Genomic DNA, 21,258 nt, shown 5'->3' with positions numbered 1-21,258 from the left:
TGAAAAATTGCCTTTATATCAAAATGGAAGGATTTGTAAAAATGTTCAGCGAAATTATTGTAAATTGACATAATTTCCAAGGATTGCAGAGATAAGGGCAGTGAGATAATCTGAGAAGCTCTCTACTATATGTTGAAATTATCTGTGTTTCTATTTTATTAAGACTCAGTGCCATCCGCATTGCCTTTCTTGACCAATTCCCAGACTTTTTCATTCTAAAAAGAATTCAATTTTTCACTCTTATTAGCAGTGAGAATGAAATAGCTATCAGGATTTGCTCCCGTTTATCCAGGATTTCTTTGTTTTATTGTCAGTATAAGTAAATGGTTTGTCCTTAGCTAGACAATGGAGTTTTTAAAAAATCTTGTAAGTCGATGGTCTGGGACAGTTTCATTTCTCTATTTACAGCTAAAATGTGGTGCCTGTGGTGCCATTGGCCACATGAGGACCAATAAGTTTTGTCCTCTGTATTACCAAACAAATGCACCACCAAGTAACCCAGTTGCGATGACAGAGGAACAGGAAGAGGAGCTTGAAAAGACTGTTATACCTAATGACAATGAAGAGCTTATTAAAGTGGAAGGAACCAAAATTGTGTTGGGCAAGCAACTGATTGAAAGGTAAGTAAGAAATTGTAGCTAGAGATAAGTGAAAGAAACAGATTCTGCTCAGTTAATTTGTATGAGCAAATATTGAAGAAAACAATGAGGAACTACATTTTAAAGTTTGGAAGGGAAATGGATCCCTTCATACATTTTATAGGGACCTTGATACAAGTGATCTATATCTATTGTGTGCTTTTGTTTAAACCCAGTGATAATGGTTTTGCCAGTCCAAATTTGTATTGAAAGATTTTATATTTCAGTCTGTGATATTCTGTCAAATAAGGTGATCTCAATGGAACATGTTTTGCTGGCAATCTGCTGTAAATTAGAACAGATGCTGTCAATCTGGATTACTTTGTTGGGCATATATAAATGGCACCGTTACATATTTCTGAGGTTCTCAAGTATCTTTGGTCATTTGTTTTTTGTATTTTGAAAGTATCATGTAAATGAAAGTTGTTGATATTGTCGGATTTCTTGATACAGAGAGAATGCATATAAAAGTTGCCTTTGTGAGGAAGCAGATTCCAAGATTGAAACTCAAACTATTCAACAAGTAGATTTAGATTTCCTTTGTTATAATACTTTAGACAAGGTTGTTATCAAACATAGGACTACAATGATGCTGAATTGCGGAAGCAGCATGCTATTGATAGAAGGAAGTGATCCCACAACCAAGAGATCAGATCAAAATTTGACAGTTCTTCTATATCCAGTTATTAATGGTGATTCACAGTTCAACAAGTAATTGGAGAAGGAGTTTCCATAGGCCATACTCAAAGATGAAGGATCCCAACTCTGAAGTAGACAAGAAAAGGAGAAAGTGCAGCCACCTTAAGCTGGAAGTATTGAGTGGATGATCTGTCTTGCCTCCCTCTGAGGTCCTCAAAATCACATATGTTTTCAACAAATTTGATTCACCACATTATATCAAGAAATAGCTGAAAGCATTGGATATAACAAAGGCTCTGCGTGGGGTGGGGGTGAGTGGACACAGAAAACTCTCCACTAGTTGATGTTAAATACAACCTCAAGATGATTGTTGTTATGGAAGTCAATCATCTCAGCACCAGGATATCATCAGCTGTTTTCCTCCTGTTATAACTGTTACTGCTGAGGTAACTTCTGATCATTTCCTTGTATTGCTCTTTACCTTAGGGTTTTCCAGAGTGATAGTGATCAGACTAAACTATGGCTTTCCTGGGCCTGAGGCATTAATGACTGTCATTGAACTCTGAGTGAGTGAGCAGTTGTGATTCAGCTTTAAATCCTCATTTCAAATGGCAGACATGGCCTTAATAACAACCTTGAAGTTTGGCACCTGCAGTATTATAAACAATAGGCTTTATAAGCTCCTAATCAATAATTAAATCTCTTCCTTCTACATTCCCACTTCTTCCCCAACTGCTATAGTTTCCACTGAGGAATCCTTGTTTTTAAATCCCTCCATCCCTTCGTCCGTTCTTGATCGGTATTGCTGAAAAAATGCGTATTTCGATGAAAGTTTTTTTTCTTGTATTCATCATGGCAATTCACAAGAAATAGCAATGTAAAGGGAAATCAACATCTAGATTGCTTAAGCATGTGCTGATTGGTTGGCAAGTGGATTCTGATTGGTCGAGGTGTTGGTATAGAGAATGCACGAGTTAGTGATGACTGACCATTCACTGCCAATTTTCGTTTAAATATCATGGGCTGAATTCCTTTTCACTTTGTTTCTCGAAATGTGGCAGTTGCTGGTTAAGTTAGCATGTGTTGCCCATCCCTAATTTCCCTTGAACTGAGTCACTTTTTAGGCACTTCAAACTGGAGTTAAGAGTCAACCATTTGGAATGCTGTAGGTCTGAAGTTACACATAGGCCAGAAAAGGTAAGGATGGAAGATTTCTTTCTCCAAAGAGCATTAGTGAATCCAATGGGTTTTTGCAAGATCCAATGGAAGTTTCATGGTCATCTTATAGTCGATTCATAATCCAGATTTTTGTCATAACTCAATTCAAATTCCACCAGCTGCCTGAGTAGTATATGAACCAGTGTCTCCAGAACATTAGCTTGGGCCTCTGGATTGCTAGTCCACTGATGCAAACAGAAACAGGCAACATTGTGCCTGTTTCAACTCAATAAAATAGTGGAAAGCCATTCTTTGGCACATTTTTTGGGATGATGCCATGACCATTCAGAGTCAATTTGTCCAGTAGGACTGCCCTCTCATACAGTATAAACGTTGTGTTCCTTTTGTAATATATCAAAATTCAGTCATGCGAAATGGGCATTGTTGGTTGGCTCAGCATATATTGCTTATCCCTCGTTGCCTTTGAGAAGGTGGGGATGAGCTGCCTTGTTGAACCACTGCTGTGCACGTAGGGGAATGATACAATGACAAGAGGTGGGCACAGTGGCACAGTGGTTAGCACTGTTGCCTCACATCGTCAGGGACACAGATTTGATTCCAGCCCTGGGCTACTGACAGTGTGGTTTTTGCACATTCTCCCAGTTTCTACATGCGTTTCCTCCGGGTGCTCCTGTTTCCTCCAACAGTCGAAAGACGTGAAGATTAGGTGGTCTGGCCAAGCTAAAAATTCACTGTAGTGTGCAGAGATGTGCAGGTTAGGCTGAATAACCATGGTTTTGAAAGAATTATGAAGGTTTATGAGTTCATAACTATTTACTTTGTTTGAGGGTTGGGGGTAGGTTATGGTGAATCACCAATTCAAAGCTATTACTAAAAGAGTTTCTGGGTAATTTCTTAAAAGGTTAGACCTCCTAAAAGACTGAATGCTTTGTTTTAGGAATTGTTTGATCAAGAAGCCCGGGTAATGTTTGAAACACAAGAACCTTGTGCAGAGAACAAGACTATGAGAGAAATTTTGACAGTTACTTACAGATATATTTTCTGTGTTGTAAATTGTCTGCCATCCATACCATCACGTCCTTTCCCACTTGTTAAGCTTTTGCTTGATGTTCCGTTGTTCTCCTTGGAATAAAAGAAATTGAGTTGTAGGTTTAGCAGATGTATACAAGATATATGACAGGCTTACGTAAGATTATGACATATACTAAGTCATAAGATTATTTTTATAAGATGACAAGGTGTTCTCATTAGTTGATGGTGCAGGGGGTAGAGCATACAGATTTATGTTAATTGATGAGATTCACGGGAATTGTGAAGAATAGCTTGTGCAACGAGTGGATCTCTACTAGAAAGGATGGTTGAATGGAAGATGGTGAATGATTTCATAAGAAAATTGAATGGATACTTAAGGTAAATAATCTTAAGGGCTGTGGAGATAGCATGAAGGAATGATTCTGGTAGGACTGCTCTGTAATTACACAGGATAGACTCTAGGTTAAATGGCCTCCATCTGTACTGTAGAACTCCGTCTCCAACGATTGATGAACCATCGTCCAAATTCAAAAGGTTATAGGACATTGACACTTCCAGCTCTGATCATTTTTAATTTTTTTTTGAGAAGGTAATTACGTTGGATCCAAAATTGGCTCACTGGCAGTCGTCAAGGATTATAGTTGATGGGTTCTTTTGTGAGTGAAAACCTGCTTCCAGTAGGACTCCACAGCACTTAATATTGGGTTTGTAGATGGTTATTTTATGCAACAATGATTTAAATCTCCACATAGGAGACTTAATTTTGAAGATATGAAAGTTGACCACCTGGTTGATAATGAAGAAAAAGCTGTGGATATAGGGAGTTCTCCATGGATGGTCTGGTGGACAAAAGACTGGCAAATGGAAGTAATTCCAGAAAAGTGTGAGGTAATGCATTTGGGGAAGACAACCAAATCAGGGATACACACTATGTGATATAATTTTGAGAAGTGTAGAGGTACAGCAAGATCATGGAGTGTAATAAATACAGATGCCCAAAGTTAGGACAGGTAGATATTGTGATGAAGAAGACTTGGGAGGTACTTTGCTTTATTGGAAAAGACCTGGGTATTAGAGAGGATACAGAAGAGATTTACAAGGTTGCTGCTTTGGAGAAATGTTGTATAGACCACTGTTTTCTTTGGAACTGAGGAGACTGAGGGAAGATTCTGAAGAGATGTATTAAATTATGAGGTTGAGATACAGTTATTGGAGGAATCTATTTCCATTAGGCAGGTCATGACCAGGAGAACAGATGTAAATGATTAGGAAGCTCCAGGATTTCCTGGGGCTTCATTCCTGTCAGTACTTTTGGGTCCCACCCTGTTTTCCTCCAGTGGTGCTAGATGCTATCTGACATTTTTATTCTCTCCTGCACTACCTCCAAATAATTTTTGGCACTGGGGACATGTTGAGGAGTGTCATAAACATGAGTATCTTTTTTAATCCTGTCAAACCTCTGGTAATATTTGACTTGTTCTAAGGATTGATTTGCATTCCTGGATTTCCACTATCCACTCTCATTCCTCAAAAAACCTAAAGATCACAGTTCCATTATTTCTTGACGTCTACAATGCTCCTATGATCAATCTCCCAATTGCTGCACTGCCTAAACTGTCTGTTTGGCATTGTTAGATCCAAGGACTTCACTCCTCAGAATACATGTCAACTTCCTTTCTGGTCCTTTCAAACACCCTGTATGCAACATTTTTAATGTTCACTGGGTCCTGAGATAGTCCTTCCCTAGGGCTGAAAACACTTGGGTTTACCCACGCTGTCAGCCTTTGGGAAAAAATGATATAAATATAGCAGATCTCTTCTCTGAATGTTTATCATTGGTTGGATAACATGGTTTTAAAAAATATGAACATCAATTCATTTTTAAGGTGTAACGTTATCCTGTTCAGACCACAAAGGTTTTGGTGTTATTACACAATTTTCTTTCATTCAAAGTTCATTTGCAATTGCAGCTATAGGTTTTTTTTAAATTAGTACTTCCTGAATGGTGGTTGTTTAATGTCAATTGAAAGACTGACCGTACACTTACTCTGGCGTTTTCAGTCATTAGGAGTATTTTTATGTGTGCTCCAATGACTCTTTGATTGTATTTTTATATGTAAGGCTGAGAGTTGGTGGATACAAAATGTGAAGCAGTTGTACCATTTTTATCATTAGTAAATGCACCATGGCGTGGGGTTGGTACGTCTGACTCCACGTTACCTTTCAGGACAGAACATATTGATTAAAATACAATAGTTTATTGATACTAACATGCAGTTGTATCCTTTCATCGCTTCAAGATCAATTTATAAAATGTACATCAGATTTGTTTATTCCAAATTTATTTGCTATTCTAGTTAGGGATTATCATTATTTGTGAGAAGGTCAGAAAATTTTTCTGTACACTGCAGAGGGTTGCTCTTAACTGTGCTTCTACTACTCTGATCTAGGGTAGGGAATTAGTGTATGATGCTTGAATATATATAAACTCTTCAAAATATTTTGAATATCTGGACATGTTCCATTCAAATATCTTATGGATACATTTCGATGATTGTGATGTTTAAATAGAGTTGTGGCAATGCCTGTGTGACACTACACTATAATGGCATTAAGGAGGGTTGTACGTTTCTGCATTGTAGATGAGAAGGAGGAGAGAATGGGTCTCTAGCTAGCCTCTGGAAGTGTTCCTTGGTCTCTGCTTTGGCTTCTGTTTTGCTATCTCCTATTTGGCCTGTTTGCCCCTCTCCCCATGTGCTGAACTTGGCTGTCCTTGGTGCTTTCCAATCATGTTGTTCCTTCTGTTTCTGGATCAACTCTTTTCCCTGCCTTTTCTACCTAAGCCATAACACTTCAAGGCATTCCGCTATGCCAGTAAGCTAAACTTTAACTCTGTTTTGTTCACTGTATTAAAATCAATGATTTTTTTTCACCTTAAATTTATAATTTACATAACTGGCTTAAACTACTTTCTCTCATGGGAGAGATGACCTAGACAGGAAGCTCTTTGTTCCACAGTCATATTTTAAAACTGAACTAGAAAATCTCACATATAAAGACAGTATGTTCTCTACAGACAGCAAAGCATTTTTAATATCACTGGCACTCGATACACTCATCATATTATTTTCATTTGTAAGTTATGAGGTATTTAATAAGTTGAAATTTCCATGCAAATATTTTAAAGGTAAGTAAATAATGTGCTTGGAAAATGAAAATGAAAATGATCTGAGAGTCTTGATTGAAAATCATCTAATAACTTAAACAAAGCAAATCAAACATTGGCATGTCGTAGAAGGTCAGTACTAAGCAAGGTTCTATAAAAATCTATCAGTTTATGAATCATGAGAATAACCATACTTGCAAATTCTGTGCAGTGGTCTAGTATAAAAATGATAATGCAGCAGTTGAAATGATGTGGAATAGAGCAGCCAGAATTATAAGTAGTTTGATCACCAGGAACCATGATATGATGGTTGCATTCGGAATTCAGAAGGGGCCACATAATGTCGATAGTGACAACCTAGTTCATCTTAAAATGAAAGCCAAAATATTGCTGGAATTAGTCAGCAGATCTGACAGCATCTGTAGCGTGAGAAGCAGCATTAACATCTCTGCTTGATAACTTGTTGTCAGAATAAAAGTGTTCAGTAAATAGTGGAAATGAACAATACAGAAGGCGACTGTAGGCTTGGAGTGGGTTCTGTGCTAGTTCTTTGAAGGGACAATTCATCCTGTGACATTTTTCAGCTTTTTCATATAGCTTGGTATTTCTTTTCTTTTCATTCATGATCCAATTCCCTTTTGAAAGCTTTAGTTACCTCTACCTGTACTATAATCTTGTAGTAGAGCTGTGTAACAAAGTTTTTTTTTTGTTGCCATAGCTGCTTTGTCAGTTGTCTTTGGTTGTTGGTCCTTCCGCCCATGGGATTAGTTTCTCCCTGTCTACTCTATCCAGACCATTCATGATTTTGAAGATCTCGATCAAAATTCTTACTGATATTGTCCTCTCCAGGGAAAATAGTCACAGCTTCTCTAATTTTACCATATAACTGACATTTCTTATCCTTAGAACCATTCTTGTAATATTTTTCTGAATTACCTCTTATGGTCTTGGGTTGCAGCAAGGCTCCAGGAACATGCTTAGACATGAAGAAATTAGAATACACAAACTATTAACATTATTCAATTAGCAAGCTATGAACAACAACTCAAATATAAAGTGTAATATGATTCTAGCTTTCAAATGTTTCTCTGGACTATTTCACATATTCTGATTTAATTTTCTTTTAATAGGTACTTTTCACTTTTAACAATCAAACCCATTATTGCAATGCACTGAACTTGCTAATTTGAGAATCAACCTTTCAATATCCATTCCTTAATTATAAAGAAATTTAATCAATTTTATGCAACTGTCCTGTTTCCATTTGATGATCTTCTTTTCACAGTGTCACCTCCTTAATTGCTTATATAGAAACATAAGGAACAGAGGAAAGGAGATGGTGCCTTACAGGGCCATTCATTTCAGAATCCCCTTTTCACTGTGTTGATGTGCTTTACCAAAATCATTTCTGATATCCCAAATGTGGCATAATGATTTATGCATTGAATTATTAAAGTGTACTCTGCCTGTAACTTTTCTGTGGCTTTGATTTTTTTTATTAGACTAAATATTCTAATATTTGGAATTTTAGTGCAGATGAAGTACGAAGGAAATCTTTGGTCCTCAAATTTCCTAAACAGCAGCTTCCTCCGAAACGTCGAAGACGAGTTGGAACCACAGTCCATTGTGATTACCTAAATGTAAGCTCTTTTTTTTTAATTAAAAAAATTGCTGGAAGTACACAGCTTGGCAGTATCTCTGGAAAGAGAAACAAAGATAATGTTTTGAGTTGAATAAAGCAGGGTAGAAATATGAAATATGTTTATTTGTACTATTTCCTGAAGTACCGCCTATTACCAGCTCACCTAGATCTAAAACAACAGACTGAATTATTAAGGCTTTCAGCATGCTTAAAACAATTACTGATGTGATTTAAATTCCAAGTCAGAAATTTTGCAATATTTCATGAATATTCTATTGTTGTTAACAATTTATATGTCGAAATCTTTCAATAAAAAGTGCAGGAAATGACAGATTACTAAATATGAATATACTTAGAAAAGGGCTTTGGTGCTTGAGTTAGCATGTAGTCCTCTCAAACAAGAACTTGATAACACCTTTAAAATAGTTGATGTTAAAGGAACAAGAGATAGATGAGAATGGATGCGAATCAGTCAAAAGTTAGGAGACTTCTTACTTGAGAGGCCACTGATGATAATTTAGGAATTTGAGCACAAAGCTGGTAAAAGTGTGGGAATGAGATTTAGATCAAGTCAGACAATTTTGCAGAGAAGGATAGAGGTGATTTTGGTGATAGGATAAAGGTTTTGACAAAAAAACATAAAACCAGAATGATACTAAAGTCAGTTTGAAGAACAGTCAGGAAAGTAATGAATGCCTAAATTCATAACACTCATCCACTATGTCAGATTTTTGGGACGGTGTTTTTATACAGTGGAGGCAGTAATCCGTTAAGATCAAACAATTGTGTAGAGAAAGAGTGAAGATTATTTCGGTGATCAGAACTCTTGATACTCCAAAATTGTTTCACCAGTTTTCTTTCTCTCCAAATAGAAACCTCACAAATCTATTCATAGGCGACGGACAGACCCGATGGTTACTTTGTCATCCATATTGGAAGGAATCATCAATGACATGCGAGACCTTGTAAATGTAAGAGTTCATAGATTTCATTTGATTTTAAGGCCTCGGAGAAGTAGCAAAAATTAGAAAAGTGAAATGTGAAACTGAGTGAGCCAGCAGATTAGCATGTGTGTTCATTTCCTCTTGAACTTGCATTGAAATATGGGGATTAAACTCTTTTATGGCTCTATAGGTGTCATTTAAAAAAACATGTAGAGGGAATCTCAATCCAGTTACTTGTGAATGTATGCTCATAGAACCAAATAGTCATTAAATTTCCATAGTGCACATTCACTATAAATAGGACCTTTGTTTCCGAAGAGATTAGTCCGCTGGTGAATGTGCTGGAAATGTGTGCCTTTCCATTATTCCATTTCCTATTATTTCCCATAATTCAGTTCTATTTTTGTAGTACGTTGTTTAGTATGTGAGCGGATTGACCTTCCATATTAACTTTGCATTCTCTCCCTAGACCTATCCATTCCATACTCCAGTAAATGGGAAGGTTGTGAAGGATTATTATAAAATTATTACTAAACCAATGGACTTGCAGACTTTAAGAGAGAATGTCCGAAAACGGATGTGTCATTCACGAGAAGAATTCCGAGAGCAAGTTGAACTTATTGTTAAAAACTGTGCCACTTACAATGGTAAATGTTGCAAGTTATTTCTTTATGATCACTTAAATGTATTTTGTGATGTAAGGTGTGATTTATGTATATTTTAATTTAGTTTTTTTTGCTTAGGTTTTTAAAATTTGAGCTAGTGGATTATGGGTTTGATGATTAATTTGCAAATATTTCTGTAGCCATAGTGCTGTCTTAAAAAAAATTAAGTAAAAATTGTTTTGAAGACTGTTGGGAATATGTTTACAATAAGATAGTTTGAATGAAGGAAGTAAATTGTGTATTGCGTTAAGTGTTGAAGGAGAAGAGTCTCGACTTTTTCAGGGACTTAGGCAACATACCCATTTCTTGGAAAGGAGATGGTATTTTCTGAGTTTCAGTTTGGACAGTTCTGTAGAAGTTGTGTCTATAACTGGATGTGTAATGCATTTGTTCTTGAGGAAGGAAGAAATAGTTTAGAATTGTTTGAATTAGTTATCTCAGGGCAATTGGTTTCATAAAAGTTTCAGACTAGAAACATTTGATTAAGACCCTGAAGGAATTATTTGAAGATGAGAATGTTTAAGGTCTGTTACATAATGAAATGAAAAAGAGGCTATCAGGTTCTCATGCTGAAGAATTGAAGTCACAACAAAGTCAAACCCTGTTTGGGATAGAGAAGGGCATTTTGTCTACTGTTCCAGTATTGTCGTCCATTGCTGTTGATTCTGCGGCAAATGGGATGATTTTTTCCGTGTGTTTATTTTTAAATAGTTTGAGTTATTGTATATAATCTTCATGTATTTTCCATTTTGAACTTCTATTTTAGTGTCAAGTTTAAACTTGCAGCATTGTGGCTCATACTTTAGTGAAAGATTGACAAATCATTAGAAGTAGCAACACGAGAAGATAGGATCATAAAATGGCAAATTGAAATCTTGATTTTGAGTCCTGAAGCATACAAATTAAAAGTGAGATAATCTTTCGTTAGATGTTATTGGAATTAATTGCCATATTTTTGAACACTTGATTACAGGAAGTTTACAAAAGCTATAGAAAGGCTGCAGCTTAGATTTCCAAGGGCATTGTATGCATAAGAAACTAGTTACAGAGATATATAGTTATGTACGATTCAGACATTCTTTATTAGAAATGTTTCAGGGACAATCTGAAGTTAAATCTTAAAAATTATGAAGGTTTCTAAGGTTAAACAATGATTGTTTTTCCTCTTCCATATCTACTGTGATTCTGAAATGCAAATTAGGGTGATTTATTTCAGAAAATAATATTTTAGTAATGTGAGGGTATATCTCTTTTGTAACAGAGTGTTTTTATTGTGCAAGTACTAAAATGGAGTCTGTGGTTTTTTAAAAATTAATGTTCCATAGTTACTCAAAAGAAAGGAAATTTAAATGACATAAAGCAAAATGTGTTAAGGATACATTACTTATGCGGAGGAAAAGTGGCCAGTTTCTGTGCTGTAGCATTTTGAGAGTGAGAGCCAGAGCTGCATCTGGTTGAACAAAAGGAGTCCAGAATACTTTGGAAGCTGGAAATTGTGTGTGAGAATAATGAAAGTGTAATCACACGTCGTATGCAGGTACATGTATTTTCACTGAAGTAATATGTGAGTGACTGTACTGACTACCTGTTTGCCTCTTTCCAGGTGCAAAGCATCCTCTGACTCAAATTGCTCAAAGTATGGTGGAACTCTGTGACCAGAAGTTCAAAGAGGTGAATAATAAGACTCATTCTGTATCAACTAGCTATCTGCTTCTCATTGCAGCCTATCACCTCTACTTTCTTATACTTATGTTTAAAACAACAAAATCATATAGTAAGATACAGTAAAATCTTAAGTAAATATTTGTAAAACAAAAGCTGTTTGTTAATCTGTCTTGTGCAGGATTGTTTTGGTTACTGTATAGTCATTGTCACTTGAAGATATTTTGATGTGCCAATCACAGGAAGAATTTTATGAGCTGCCTTTTACAATGGATAAGAGTCTGATAAAATGAAGTAACCCTGTGCAAGACGGACACTGTGGCCACCCCTCCTCCCCCCACAAACACACACACACACGCACACACCAATGCATGCACAGCAAGATTTCATTAAAAACAATCAGTTACTGTCAGATAATTTGTTGTTCAACTGTTGGTTAAAAATAAATATTTACCTGGACACTGGGGAAACTCATTGAACATTGTCAACTTGTGAGGACAAGCTGGTTTAGCTTTGCATTTACATGATAGCACCTCTGTTAGTTATTTTCTCAATACTGCACTATTGTCAGTCTATCTTTTGTGCCAGTTTCTGAGACCAGCTTCTGGCATTGATTAGAGATTGGGTAAGCCTGTCTTGTGGCCCTACTTTCCTCTCAACTAACCTCGTGGCTGCAGTCAGTGAAGAAAATAACAATTGATCTAATGGTTTAAGATTTTGTTTCATGGATTTATAAATGATTAACCTTTTAGTGTAGGGTTTATTTTTAACAATAGTCTTCAAGGTTTTATTCGCTTTTATTAGAAAGAAGACAAATTGGTCCGCTTGGAGAAAGCCATCAATCCTCTTCTGGATGATGACGATCAAGTTGCTTTCTCATTTATACTAGATAACATTGTCACTCAAAAGATGATGGCTGTGCAGGATGTAAGTTGAACTTGATTTGTGTGTCTTTTCTAAATTACTGATGCAAATTAAATTGAGGAACATGTTTGGATTGTTCTTAACACCCTTCATTCCTTCTGTCAGTCTTGGCCTTTTCATCATCCAGTTAACAAGAAGTTTGTTCCTGATTATTACAAAGTAATCACAAATCCCATGGACCTTGAAACTGTGCGGAAGGTATGAAAATTAATCTGAAGAACTGAAGAATATATGAAGTTTCTATATTTACTTGTCAATTCTATCGTACAATTATTAAAATTGCACATTTTCTCTGTTTGCAGAATATTTCTAAACACAAATACCATAATCGTGAAGTCTTCCTGCAAGATGTGGAACTTATTCTCTCCAACAGCATCAAGTACAATGGTAAACCTGTAACCTGCCTTCTTACCATAGTTCCATCGCAGCATTTGCAATCAGTGGTCACTGATTTCATTTAATGAATGTAACCCTTGTACTCCCCTATGTAAATCAAACTATAGGTAGTTAGATCCTGCCGTGAGTGAAAATGTATTAGACTGAGGAGAGGGAGAGAAAAGAGAGAGAAATGTAAACATTAGTTATAAAGAATGTCAGTGGAAAATAGTGTTCAGGAATAATCTTGATTATCTTCTGCTCTCCACGAGATTTGAAGTATACCAGCCAGGAAAAAAATGTTTACCTTACTGATAGGTAGAAAATGTGATTATAAATAGAAAAATAGACTTGAAATGGAGAAAGGAGAACTTCCTTGACAGTTTCTGCCAAATATTCCTAATAGCTCTCTCTCCACAGATGCTGCCTGATCTGCTGAGCTTTTTCCAGCAATTTCTAATTTTGTTTAAAACTTCCATATCCCTCCAGGGTAGAGAATTTCAAACATTCACCACCCTCTGTGTGAAAGAGTTCCTTCTCATCTCAATCTTAACTAGCCTGCCCTTATCCTGAAGTTATGGCTCCTGATTTTAGACTCCCTAGCCAGTGGAAACAGCTTATCTTCATCCCACTATAAAGATAGTCAAATCAATAAGGTTACCTGTCATGCTTTGTAATTCTAAATGTCACAAACCCAGTTTCCTCAAACTTTCCTCCAAAAACAAGGCTTCTAAGGATTAATCTGGTGAACCTCAGTTGCATTTCCTCTATGGCAAGTATGTCTCTCCTTAGATGAGATCAAAACTGTACATGATGTTTCAAGTGAGATCTCATCAAGGCTCCATATAACTGCAGCAAGATATGTGTACTCCTAATTTAAATCCCTTTGAAATGAAGGCCAACATTCCATTTATATTCCTAATTACGTGCCACACTACATGTTAACATTTTAGTAACTCCTGAAGACGAACATTTAGGACCCTTTAGATACTTACAAAGTTCCTACATTCATGCCATTTAGAAATATTATGCCTTTGTTTTTTTTTCTGCCAACCTGAATAACTTCACATAACCTGGTGTTGTGTGATTTCTAACTTTGTCCACTCCAATCCAACACCAGCACCTCCAATCATTTACAGTCAAATAAAATTCCAAGTGCCATGGTGGAGTTGATTCACCTGGCCAGTCTAAGTTCTCTTGAGCCCTCTTGAATCTGCCTTCAAATTTGCATTTCCACCTACTTTTGTTTCATCAAGTTTTGAAATATTGCAATCGCCCCCCCCCCCCCGTAATCTCTTCTGTGGGACTTTATCAAAAGCCATCTGAAAGTCCAAATACTCTGCATCTACTGGTTCTTTATCAATGCTGCAAGTAATATCCTCAAAAACTCAAAGGTTGTCAAACATGACTTTCCTTTCATAAAACCATGATGAGTCATTTGATTTTTCCATTCTTTGCTAAAAGTCTAGTTATCTCATCCTTTATTACATTCAAGCATTTTTCCTCCCACTGACCTACAAACGTTTGAACAAGAATAAATCATTCTATCCTCCAAGCCAGCTCTGCTTTTCAATAAGATTATGGCTGATGAAATTTTAACCTCAACTCTACGTTCCTGCAAACTTCCCCTCTATTAATCTTTCACCTATTTTTATTTATCTCTGTCTTAAAAATATTAGACAATAGACAATAGGTGCAGGAGTAGGCCATTCAGCCCTTTGAGCCTGCACCGCCATTCAATATAATCATGGCTGATCATTCCTAATCAGTATCCTGTTCCTGCCTTATCTCCATAACCCTTGATTCCACTATTTTTGAGAGCTCTATCCAACTCCTTCTTAAATGAATCCAGAGAGTGGGCCTCCACTGTCCCCTGTGGCAGAGCATTCCACACAGCCACCACTCTCTGGGTGAAGAAGTTTCTCCTGAGCTCTGTCCTAAATGGTCTACCCCGTATTTTTAAGCTGTGTCCTCTGGTTCGGCACTCACCCATCAGTGGAAATATGTTTCCTACTGCCAGAGTGTCCAATCCTTTCATAATCTTATACGTCTCAATCAGATCCCCTCTCAATCTTCGAAACTCAAGGGTATACAAGCCCAGTCGCTTCAGTCTTTCAGTGTACGGTAATCCTGCCAATCCAGGAATTGACCTCGTGAACCTACGCTGCACTCCCTCAATAGCCAGAATGAACTTCATTGCTGAACTTCATTCCACTGCTTTTTGAGGAAAGGAGTTCCAAAAACTCATGTCACTCTGAGAGAAAGTATTTTCGGTCATCTACGTCTTAAATAGGCACCCAGTTATTTTTAAACTATGACGTCTTGATTCTCTGACAAGAAGAAACATCCTTTCAACATCCTCGCAGTCAAGTCATCTCAGAATCTTTCATGTTCCGTTAAGTCACCACTGACTCTTCTAAACTCCAGAGGATATAGGCCTAACCTTTCAAGCCTTTCCCTATAAATTAATCTGCCCATTCCACGTATAGTCTTTCAATAAGATCCCACATGCAAAAGATTAACATACATAATTAAACTACATAGGTTGTGTACTGAAATGGATTCAGTATTAGTAGGCAGACAGGAAACAAAGGATAAGAATAAATGTGTTCTATCTCTGAGTTGTGGATAATGGCTAGCACCCTGGTGTCAGTGGTTGGTTGCTAGCCACTCATAATATATATGAATAATTTTGATGAGGAAACTGAATGTCATGGTCCAGGTTTGCAGATGACACCAAAATTGGAAGTGTAGTGGACAGAGAAGAAGGTTACCTCAGCATACAACGGGATCTTGGTCAAATGGGCCTGTGGGCTGAGGAGTGGCTGATGGAGTTTAATTTAGATAAATTATGAGGTGCTGAATTTTGGAAAGACAAATCAGGGCAGGACTTATATAATGAGTGATAAGTTCCTGGGGAGTGTTGCTGACCAAAGAGACCTTGGAGTGCAGATTCATAGTTCCTTGAAAGTGGAGTTGCAGGTAGATAGGAAGTGAAGAAGGCATTTGGTATGCTTTCCTTTATTGGTCAAAGCATCAAATACAGGAGTTGGGAGGTCATGTTGTGGCTACAGGACATTGGTCAGGCCACTTTTGGAATATTGTGTATAATTCTGGTCTCCCTCCAATCCGAAGGATGTTGTGAAACTTGAAAGGGTTCAGAAAAGATTTACAAGGATTTTGCCAGGGTTGGAGGGTTTAAGCTATAGGGCGAGGCTGAATAGGCTGGGGCTTATTTCCCTGGAGCTTTGGAAGTCAAGGGGTGACCCTGTAGAGGTTTATAAAATCATGAGGGGCATGGAAAGGGTAAAAAGACAAGACCTTTTCTCTGTGTTGGGGGAAGTCCAGAACTAGACGGCATTGGTTTCTTGTGAGAGGGGAAAGATTTAAAAGGGACCTAAGGGGCAATATTTTCACGCAAAGGGTGGTGCATGTATGGAATGAGCTTCCAGAGGAAGTGGTAGAGGGTGGTGCAATAACAACATTTAAAGGCATCTGGATGGGTATATGAATAGAAAGGGTTTAGAGGGAAAAGGCACTAAGTGCTGGCAAATAGGACTAGATTAGATTAAGATATCTGGTCGGGACTGGAATAATTTAGGATAATTAAGACGAGTTGGACCAAAAGGTCTGCTTCCGTGCTGTCCATCTCTATGACTCTAATTTAGCATGCTTACTCCACCTAACCTGCACATCTTTGGATTGAGAGAGGAAACAGGAGCACCCGGAGGAAACACATGCAGACACAGGAAGAATGTGAAAATTCCACACAGATAGTCTTCCGAGCTGGAATTGAATGTACCAGGTCTCTGGTACAATGAGGCACCACTGAGTCACCATCCCGTCCAAAAACATGGTTGGCAGGGTTCGAACATGTGTGGGGAACACACTATTTCAAATCCACATCCTTAACCTCTTGGCCACAATTACTGGACACTCCATAAAGGTCAGATAGTCAAAAGAACTGGGGATTGTCCTCTGTTTGCAAAAAACGTCAAGTGACCTTTGGTGAAAAGTTTTCAAAAGAGGGAAAACAGATTGCTTTATGACCTTGGTTTTGGGACCTAGTGCTCAAATTTGCCTTGCAACGGCCTCTGAATGTTTGGCTACTGCCACAGACTCGGAAGCTATTGGCAGTTGGAACAGGTAGCTGGAGTTAAGTGGTAAATATGTCTCCCTTTCTCTCAGAATCATAACCCAAAATAAAACTAGTTGAAAAAATATCTTGGTGAAATATTTGATGAGAATCAGAGAAAGGTGTTAGAATTATAGTTCTGATCTTCTCATAGACTTGAAAGCTGAACTCTTAACTCCTACGTCTCACTAGCCTACCACCCAAACTGCGAATCTTGTCTTCTTTGCAATCAATAGCAATCTGATCTCATTTACAGGAAATTAGAGAATCTATGCAAATTCAACCCATTCCATCTTCTGCTTGACCTTCAGGGGTGGTGTTCCTTTTTTATCTTTCTTTCTAAACTCATAATAGCTCTGCAGAGTGCCGTGATATCATACTGTTTATTTATGAATGCATATTTGGTTTTAAAGGGATATGGTTTCATCCTGATAATCAGGTTGGCCATGAAAATCTGAAATCTGTCATGTTGCATTCATCAATTTCTGACTTTGGGTAGCTCGTGGCAATCCTAATACAGATATGTCAGTTTGGCTAAGGCAGATGCTTGCATCAGGTGTTCTTACCATGTCTTCTCAAATTTCAATCTGGAGATTCAGTCAGGTTGAGTTTAAAATATCCCCAGTAGCTGGAAGTTCTGGTATACTATCGAAATCACCATAAATTCACCCCAAAAAGGATGCTCAGAATTGTACTTGAAAGTTATGGAGGATTTTTATTTCTCATGGTTGTTTAACCAGAACAGGGGCAACTAGAAAGGAAGGGTGAATGTATGTTCCATCAAAATTATTCCGTAATCCTGACATCGATAAATTCTTAAAATCCAGTGGTTGTTATGTATTAGTTGGTTTAGTAGCATGGAATTTAAATCAATGAATTAGTAACTGAATGAGAGGCCTAATGATCAAGGGACATGAATTCAAATTCCACTATTTCAGTTGGGAATGCATTTTCAATAATTAAATAAAATCTGGAATGTAAACAGCTAATATTAGTGATCGTGACCATGAGACTTGAGGATTGTCGCAAAGCTCATCTTATTCATAAGTATTCTTTAGAGAAAGAAAACTGCTATTCTTACCCTGGTTTAGACATTTGTGGTTCTAAGCTCTTGACCATGTAGTTGACTCTGAATTGATATCGGAAATACCCTAGTAAGCCAGTCAGTTATATTCAAGGACGATGACAGATGCGTCAATAAGTGCAGTGTTGCCAAGATGCCACATTCCAAGAATGAATAAAATGTAGGTTTTATCATTCTATCTTGAATATAAAAATAGGTAGTGGGAGATGATTTAATCAATAAAAAAATTTATTCTTAGTAACCATATCTTCCCCAAGTCTGATCATCATCTCATTTTCACTCATTATTCACAGAAAAAGCAAATATTCTTGTAGGTTGCAAGCTCTATGATCTGATTATGAAAGTGTAATTCAATGTAGAATTCAGAACAGCAATACTAAAATTATACCCAGAGCTTCAAAAATAGTTAGGCATGATATCCTGAATGGGACACTGACCTAATGGAGTCCATTATTCAATCAAGACAAACTATTTGTTTAAGTTTAACAGAATTAATTCAATAAGGAAAACCATTTCACAATAAAACATATTTCTACATAAGTTAATAGAATGTGCTGTACCTGTATTTGACTTAACTATTTATTTTACCTGCAGGTACAGATAGTTTATACACAAAAACTGCTCAGGAGATTGTGAATGTCTGTCATCAAACTCTGGCTGAGGTAGAAATCTATTTCATAAGCTTTGTATTAAATTTGAGCTTGTATTTATTTTCACATCTTGTAAATGAGTGAGATAAATGTTAGTGCGATAATTGACTCAGTTTTAAAATAGATGTATGGTTGCAAAGTATTGCAGATTTGTGGTTATTTTCTGGAAAGTATTAGAAATCCACATCTCCTTTTCTTCTGTTTTTCTCTGCAAGTTGCAATTTATGACATCATTGAATATTTGGTGGTTTTCCATATCGAACTGGCATAAATTTAAGGCAAAGCTATGTGGGCACTTGTAGTCTTTTGTACTTCTCCTAAATGGGCATTCCTGATATTTGAGTTGAGATAATATCAGCAAATAATTCAATTGTGAGTGCCATTTAACTGAGATGAGCTTTTTCTGATCCAATATCCATCCTAGTCCGTATTGCACTTGGCACTGAGGAATTTGTTGAAGTCTGTATGACTATGTGGAGTGTTTGGGGTATTAAGTGTAACAATACTTAAAATACATAGGATAGTGGGCAGATTTGCTCTTTCAATGTCCAGTTAGCTCCATGATTGTGGCCTTGTTATTTAACAAATGATTTTATGATTAATCTTTATATGTGAAACAATCTCCCTGATCCATGTATATAGGTAGGATAGACCTGATAGCAATATATTAATCTTAGTTCGTTGATATTTAAGTTTTCATTTTCCTTGTGTGTTCCAGAAACATTAGCCTTAATTCAGTTTCATGGGTTATATAATTTCAAAAGTTAAAATAGTTAAAATTCATGGTTAGATATGATAAATATGAAATAAATATTCATAGTGTTTACTGGAGCAACAACGTATTTACCTTGGTTGTGGAAAGTCCTGTCCACTGTTTACTCGACAAATTATTATTCAATAATAGTTTTGATTTAGGGTTTTGTGTAACTCATCTATGAGTGACCACTTCAACTCACCGTCCCACTCTGCCAAAGACATGCAAGTTCTGGGCCTTGTCCATCGCCAAATCCTAGCCACCCGACGCCTGAAGGAAGAACACCTCATCTTCTGCCTTGGGATCCTCCTACCACATGGCGCCAATGTTGATTTCACCAGTTTTCTCATCTCCCCTCCTCCCACCTCATCCCAGATCCAAGTTGGCGCTGCCCTCTTGAACTGTCCCACCTATCCATCGTCCTTCCCACCTATCCGCTCCACCCTCTGCTTCGACTTATCACCATCACCATCTACCTGCATCTACCTCTCACCTTCCCAGCTACCGTCTCCCCAGCCTCAGACTCCCCTCCCCCCACCACATTTCTGATGAAGGGCTTTTACCTGAACCATCGATTCTCCTGCACTTTGGATGCTGCCTGACCTGCTGTGCTTTTCCAGCGTCACACTTTTTGACTATGAATGAAATCTGTATGACTATGTGGAGTGTTTGGGGTATTAAGTGTAACAATACTTAAAATAGTGGGCAGATTTGCTCTTTTAATGCCCAGTTAGCTAGTAAACTTCAGTCAGGAGAAACTAATCAGAGAAGAAACCCCGCCCTAAATAGAATAGAAAGAAATAATAATGAACTGAAGAGAGAGGAAGGAGGGGAAAAAAGAGCGTGCTACAGATGTGAAGGTGAGAGAAATAGGCTGTAAGAGATGTGGGGTAGGATGAAAATGAAAGAAATGTGAGGGGAATGAAAAGGATCTGCAAGAGATGTGATTGGGGAGCAGGAAGTTGCAATGAAGAGCACATTGTAGACTGAGTGTGTACAACCTCCCTTAATCTTTTTGTTTTAATGAAAATGGGAATGATCAATAAAAAAAAAATTCTTGGTAACCAGATCTTCCCTAAACCTGATCATCTTTTCATTTTCACTCATTGTCCACAGAGAGAAAAGTTATTATTCTGCTTGTAGTTTGCAAGCTCTGTGATCTGCTTACGAAAGCAAAATTTACTGTGAAATTCAGAACAGCCATACTAAAACCCTCAAGGCACTGACAGAATGAATTCCTTGCACCCGAGTGTGGAATGTCAAGTGTAGGGCTGCATAAATTCAGGAGCTACTAAATTTTGGGGGCAACACTCTTGATTGTTGCGTTTAAATCTGACATGCAGTAAATAGTCTGTAACTTCTGGGTTAAAATATTTCAGCTTTGTACAAGTACAATGAAAGCACTAGCTGTCATCACATCAGTCTGTGGAAGGTTTATTTATAATGATGACTTTTCATTGTTTGTGTTGAGGTGTGTATCAGTTATTTTGAAAAATAACTTTTGTTAATTTATGTCTGTTATACCAATTTAAGTAAGTAATGTCTCAGAAATGATGCTTTAATTCTGTGTTGTGCTTAAGTTTAATGGAGAGTTGGTCATTATTAAGGTATGTTATTATTAAGAGTTGGTCATTATTATTGACTAATTACTCTAATTCTATTTGTGAGAGTTCAAATATTTCGCATTTCAGCACACATTCAGAAAATAGTCTTGTTATGTGACAACAAATGAGTTGGTTAGAGTGGAAATGTAGCCCTCAAAAAAGTAT

General features: G+C 37.2%; 1 protein-coding gene and 1 long non-coding RNA gene across 7 annotated transcripts in view; one reads left to right on the top strand and one right to left on the bottom strand.

The window, feature by feature from the left end:
- LOC122557251 (uncharacterized) overlaps nt 1–21,258 on the bottom strand; it is a 76,992-nt gene that overhangs the window by 6,617 nt on the left and 49,117 nt on the right. The window contains exons 2-3 of one of the 2 annotated variants that reach the window (XR_006313778.2): nt 7,591–7,630; nt 3,487–3,578 (exon numbers count right to left, since the gene is read on the bottom strand). This is a non-coding gene — a long non-coding RNA (uncharacterized LOC122557251). The remainder of the gene's footprint in view (nt 1–3,486; nt 3,579–7,590; nt 7,631–21,258) is intronic. The other variant, XR_006313779.2, reaches the window with a different exon arrangement.
- Nucleotides 1–21,258, top strand: part of taf1 (TAF1 RNA polymerase II, TATA box binding protein (TBP)-associated factor) — a 176,162-nt gene that overhangs the window by 126,694 nt on the left and 28,210 nt on the right. For all 5 annotated transcript variants that reach the window (XM_043704745.2, XM_087992028.1, XM_043704747.2 and 2 more), the window contains exons 27-35: nt 409–620; nt 8,186–8,294; nt 9,169–9,267; nt 9,710–9,887; nt 11,509–11,576; nt 12,372–12,494; nt 12,597–12,689; nt 12,794–12,878; nt 18,680–18,747. In XM_043704745.2, coding sequence (XP_043560680.1) covers nt 409–620; nt 8,186–8,294; nt 9,169–9,267; nt 9,710–9,887; nt 11,509–11,576; nt 12,372–12,494; nt 12,597–12,689; nt 12,794–12,878; nt 18,680–18,747 — 1,035 coding nt within the window. The remainder of the gene's footprint in view (nt 1–408; nt 621–8,185; nt 8,295–9,168; nt 9,268–9,709; nt 9,888–11,508; nt 11,577–12,371; nt 12,495–12,596; nt 12,690–12,793; nt 12,879–18,679; nt 18,748–21,258) is intronic.

This window comes from Chiloscyllium plagiosum, unplaced genomic scaffold, assembly GCF_037043375.1.
Source record: "Chiloscyllium plagiosum isolate Xiang-an unplaced genomic scaffold, Cpla_swu_hap1 HiC_scaffold_11, whole genome shotgun sequence".
NCBI lineage: Eukaryota > Metazoa > Chordata > Chondrichthyes > Orectolobiformes > Hemiscylliidae > Chiloscyllium > Chiloscyllium plagiosum.
The sequence above is the reverse complement of the archived record's forward strand: the minus strand, read 5'-3'. Positions and strand labels throughout refer to the sequence as shown.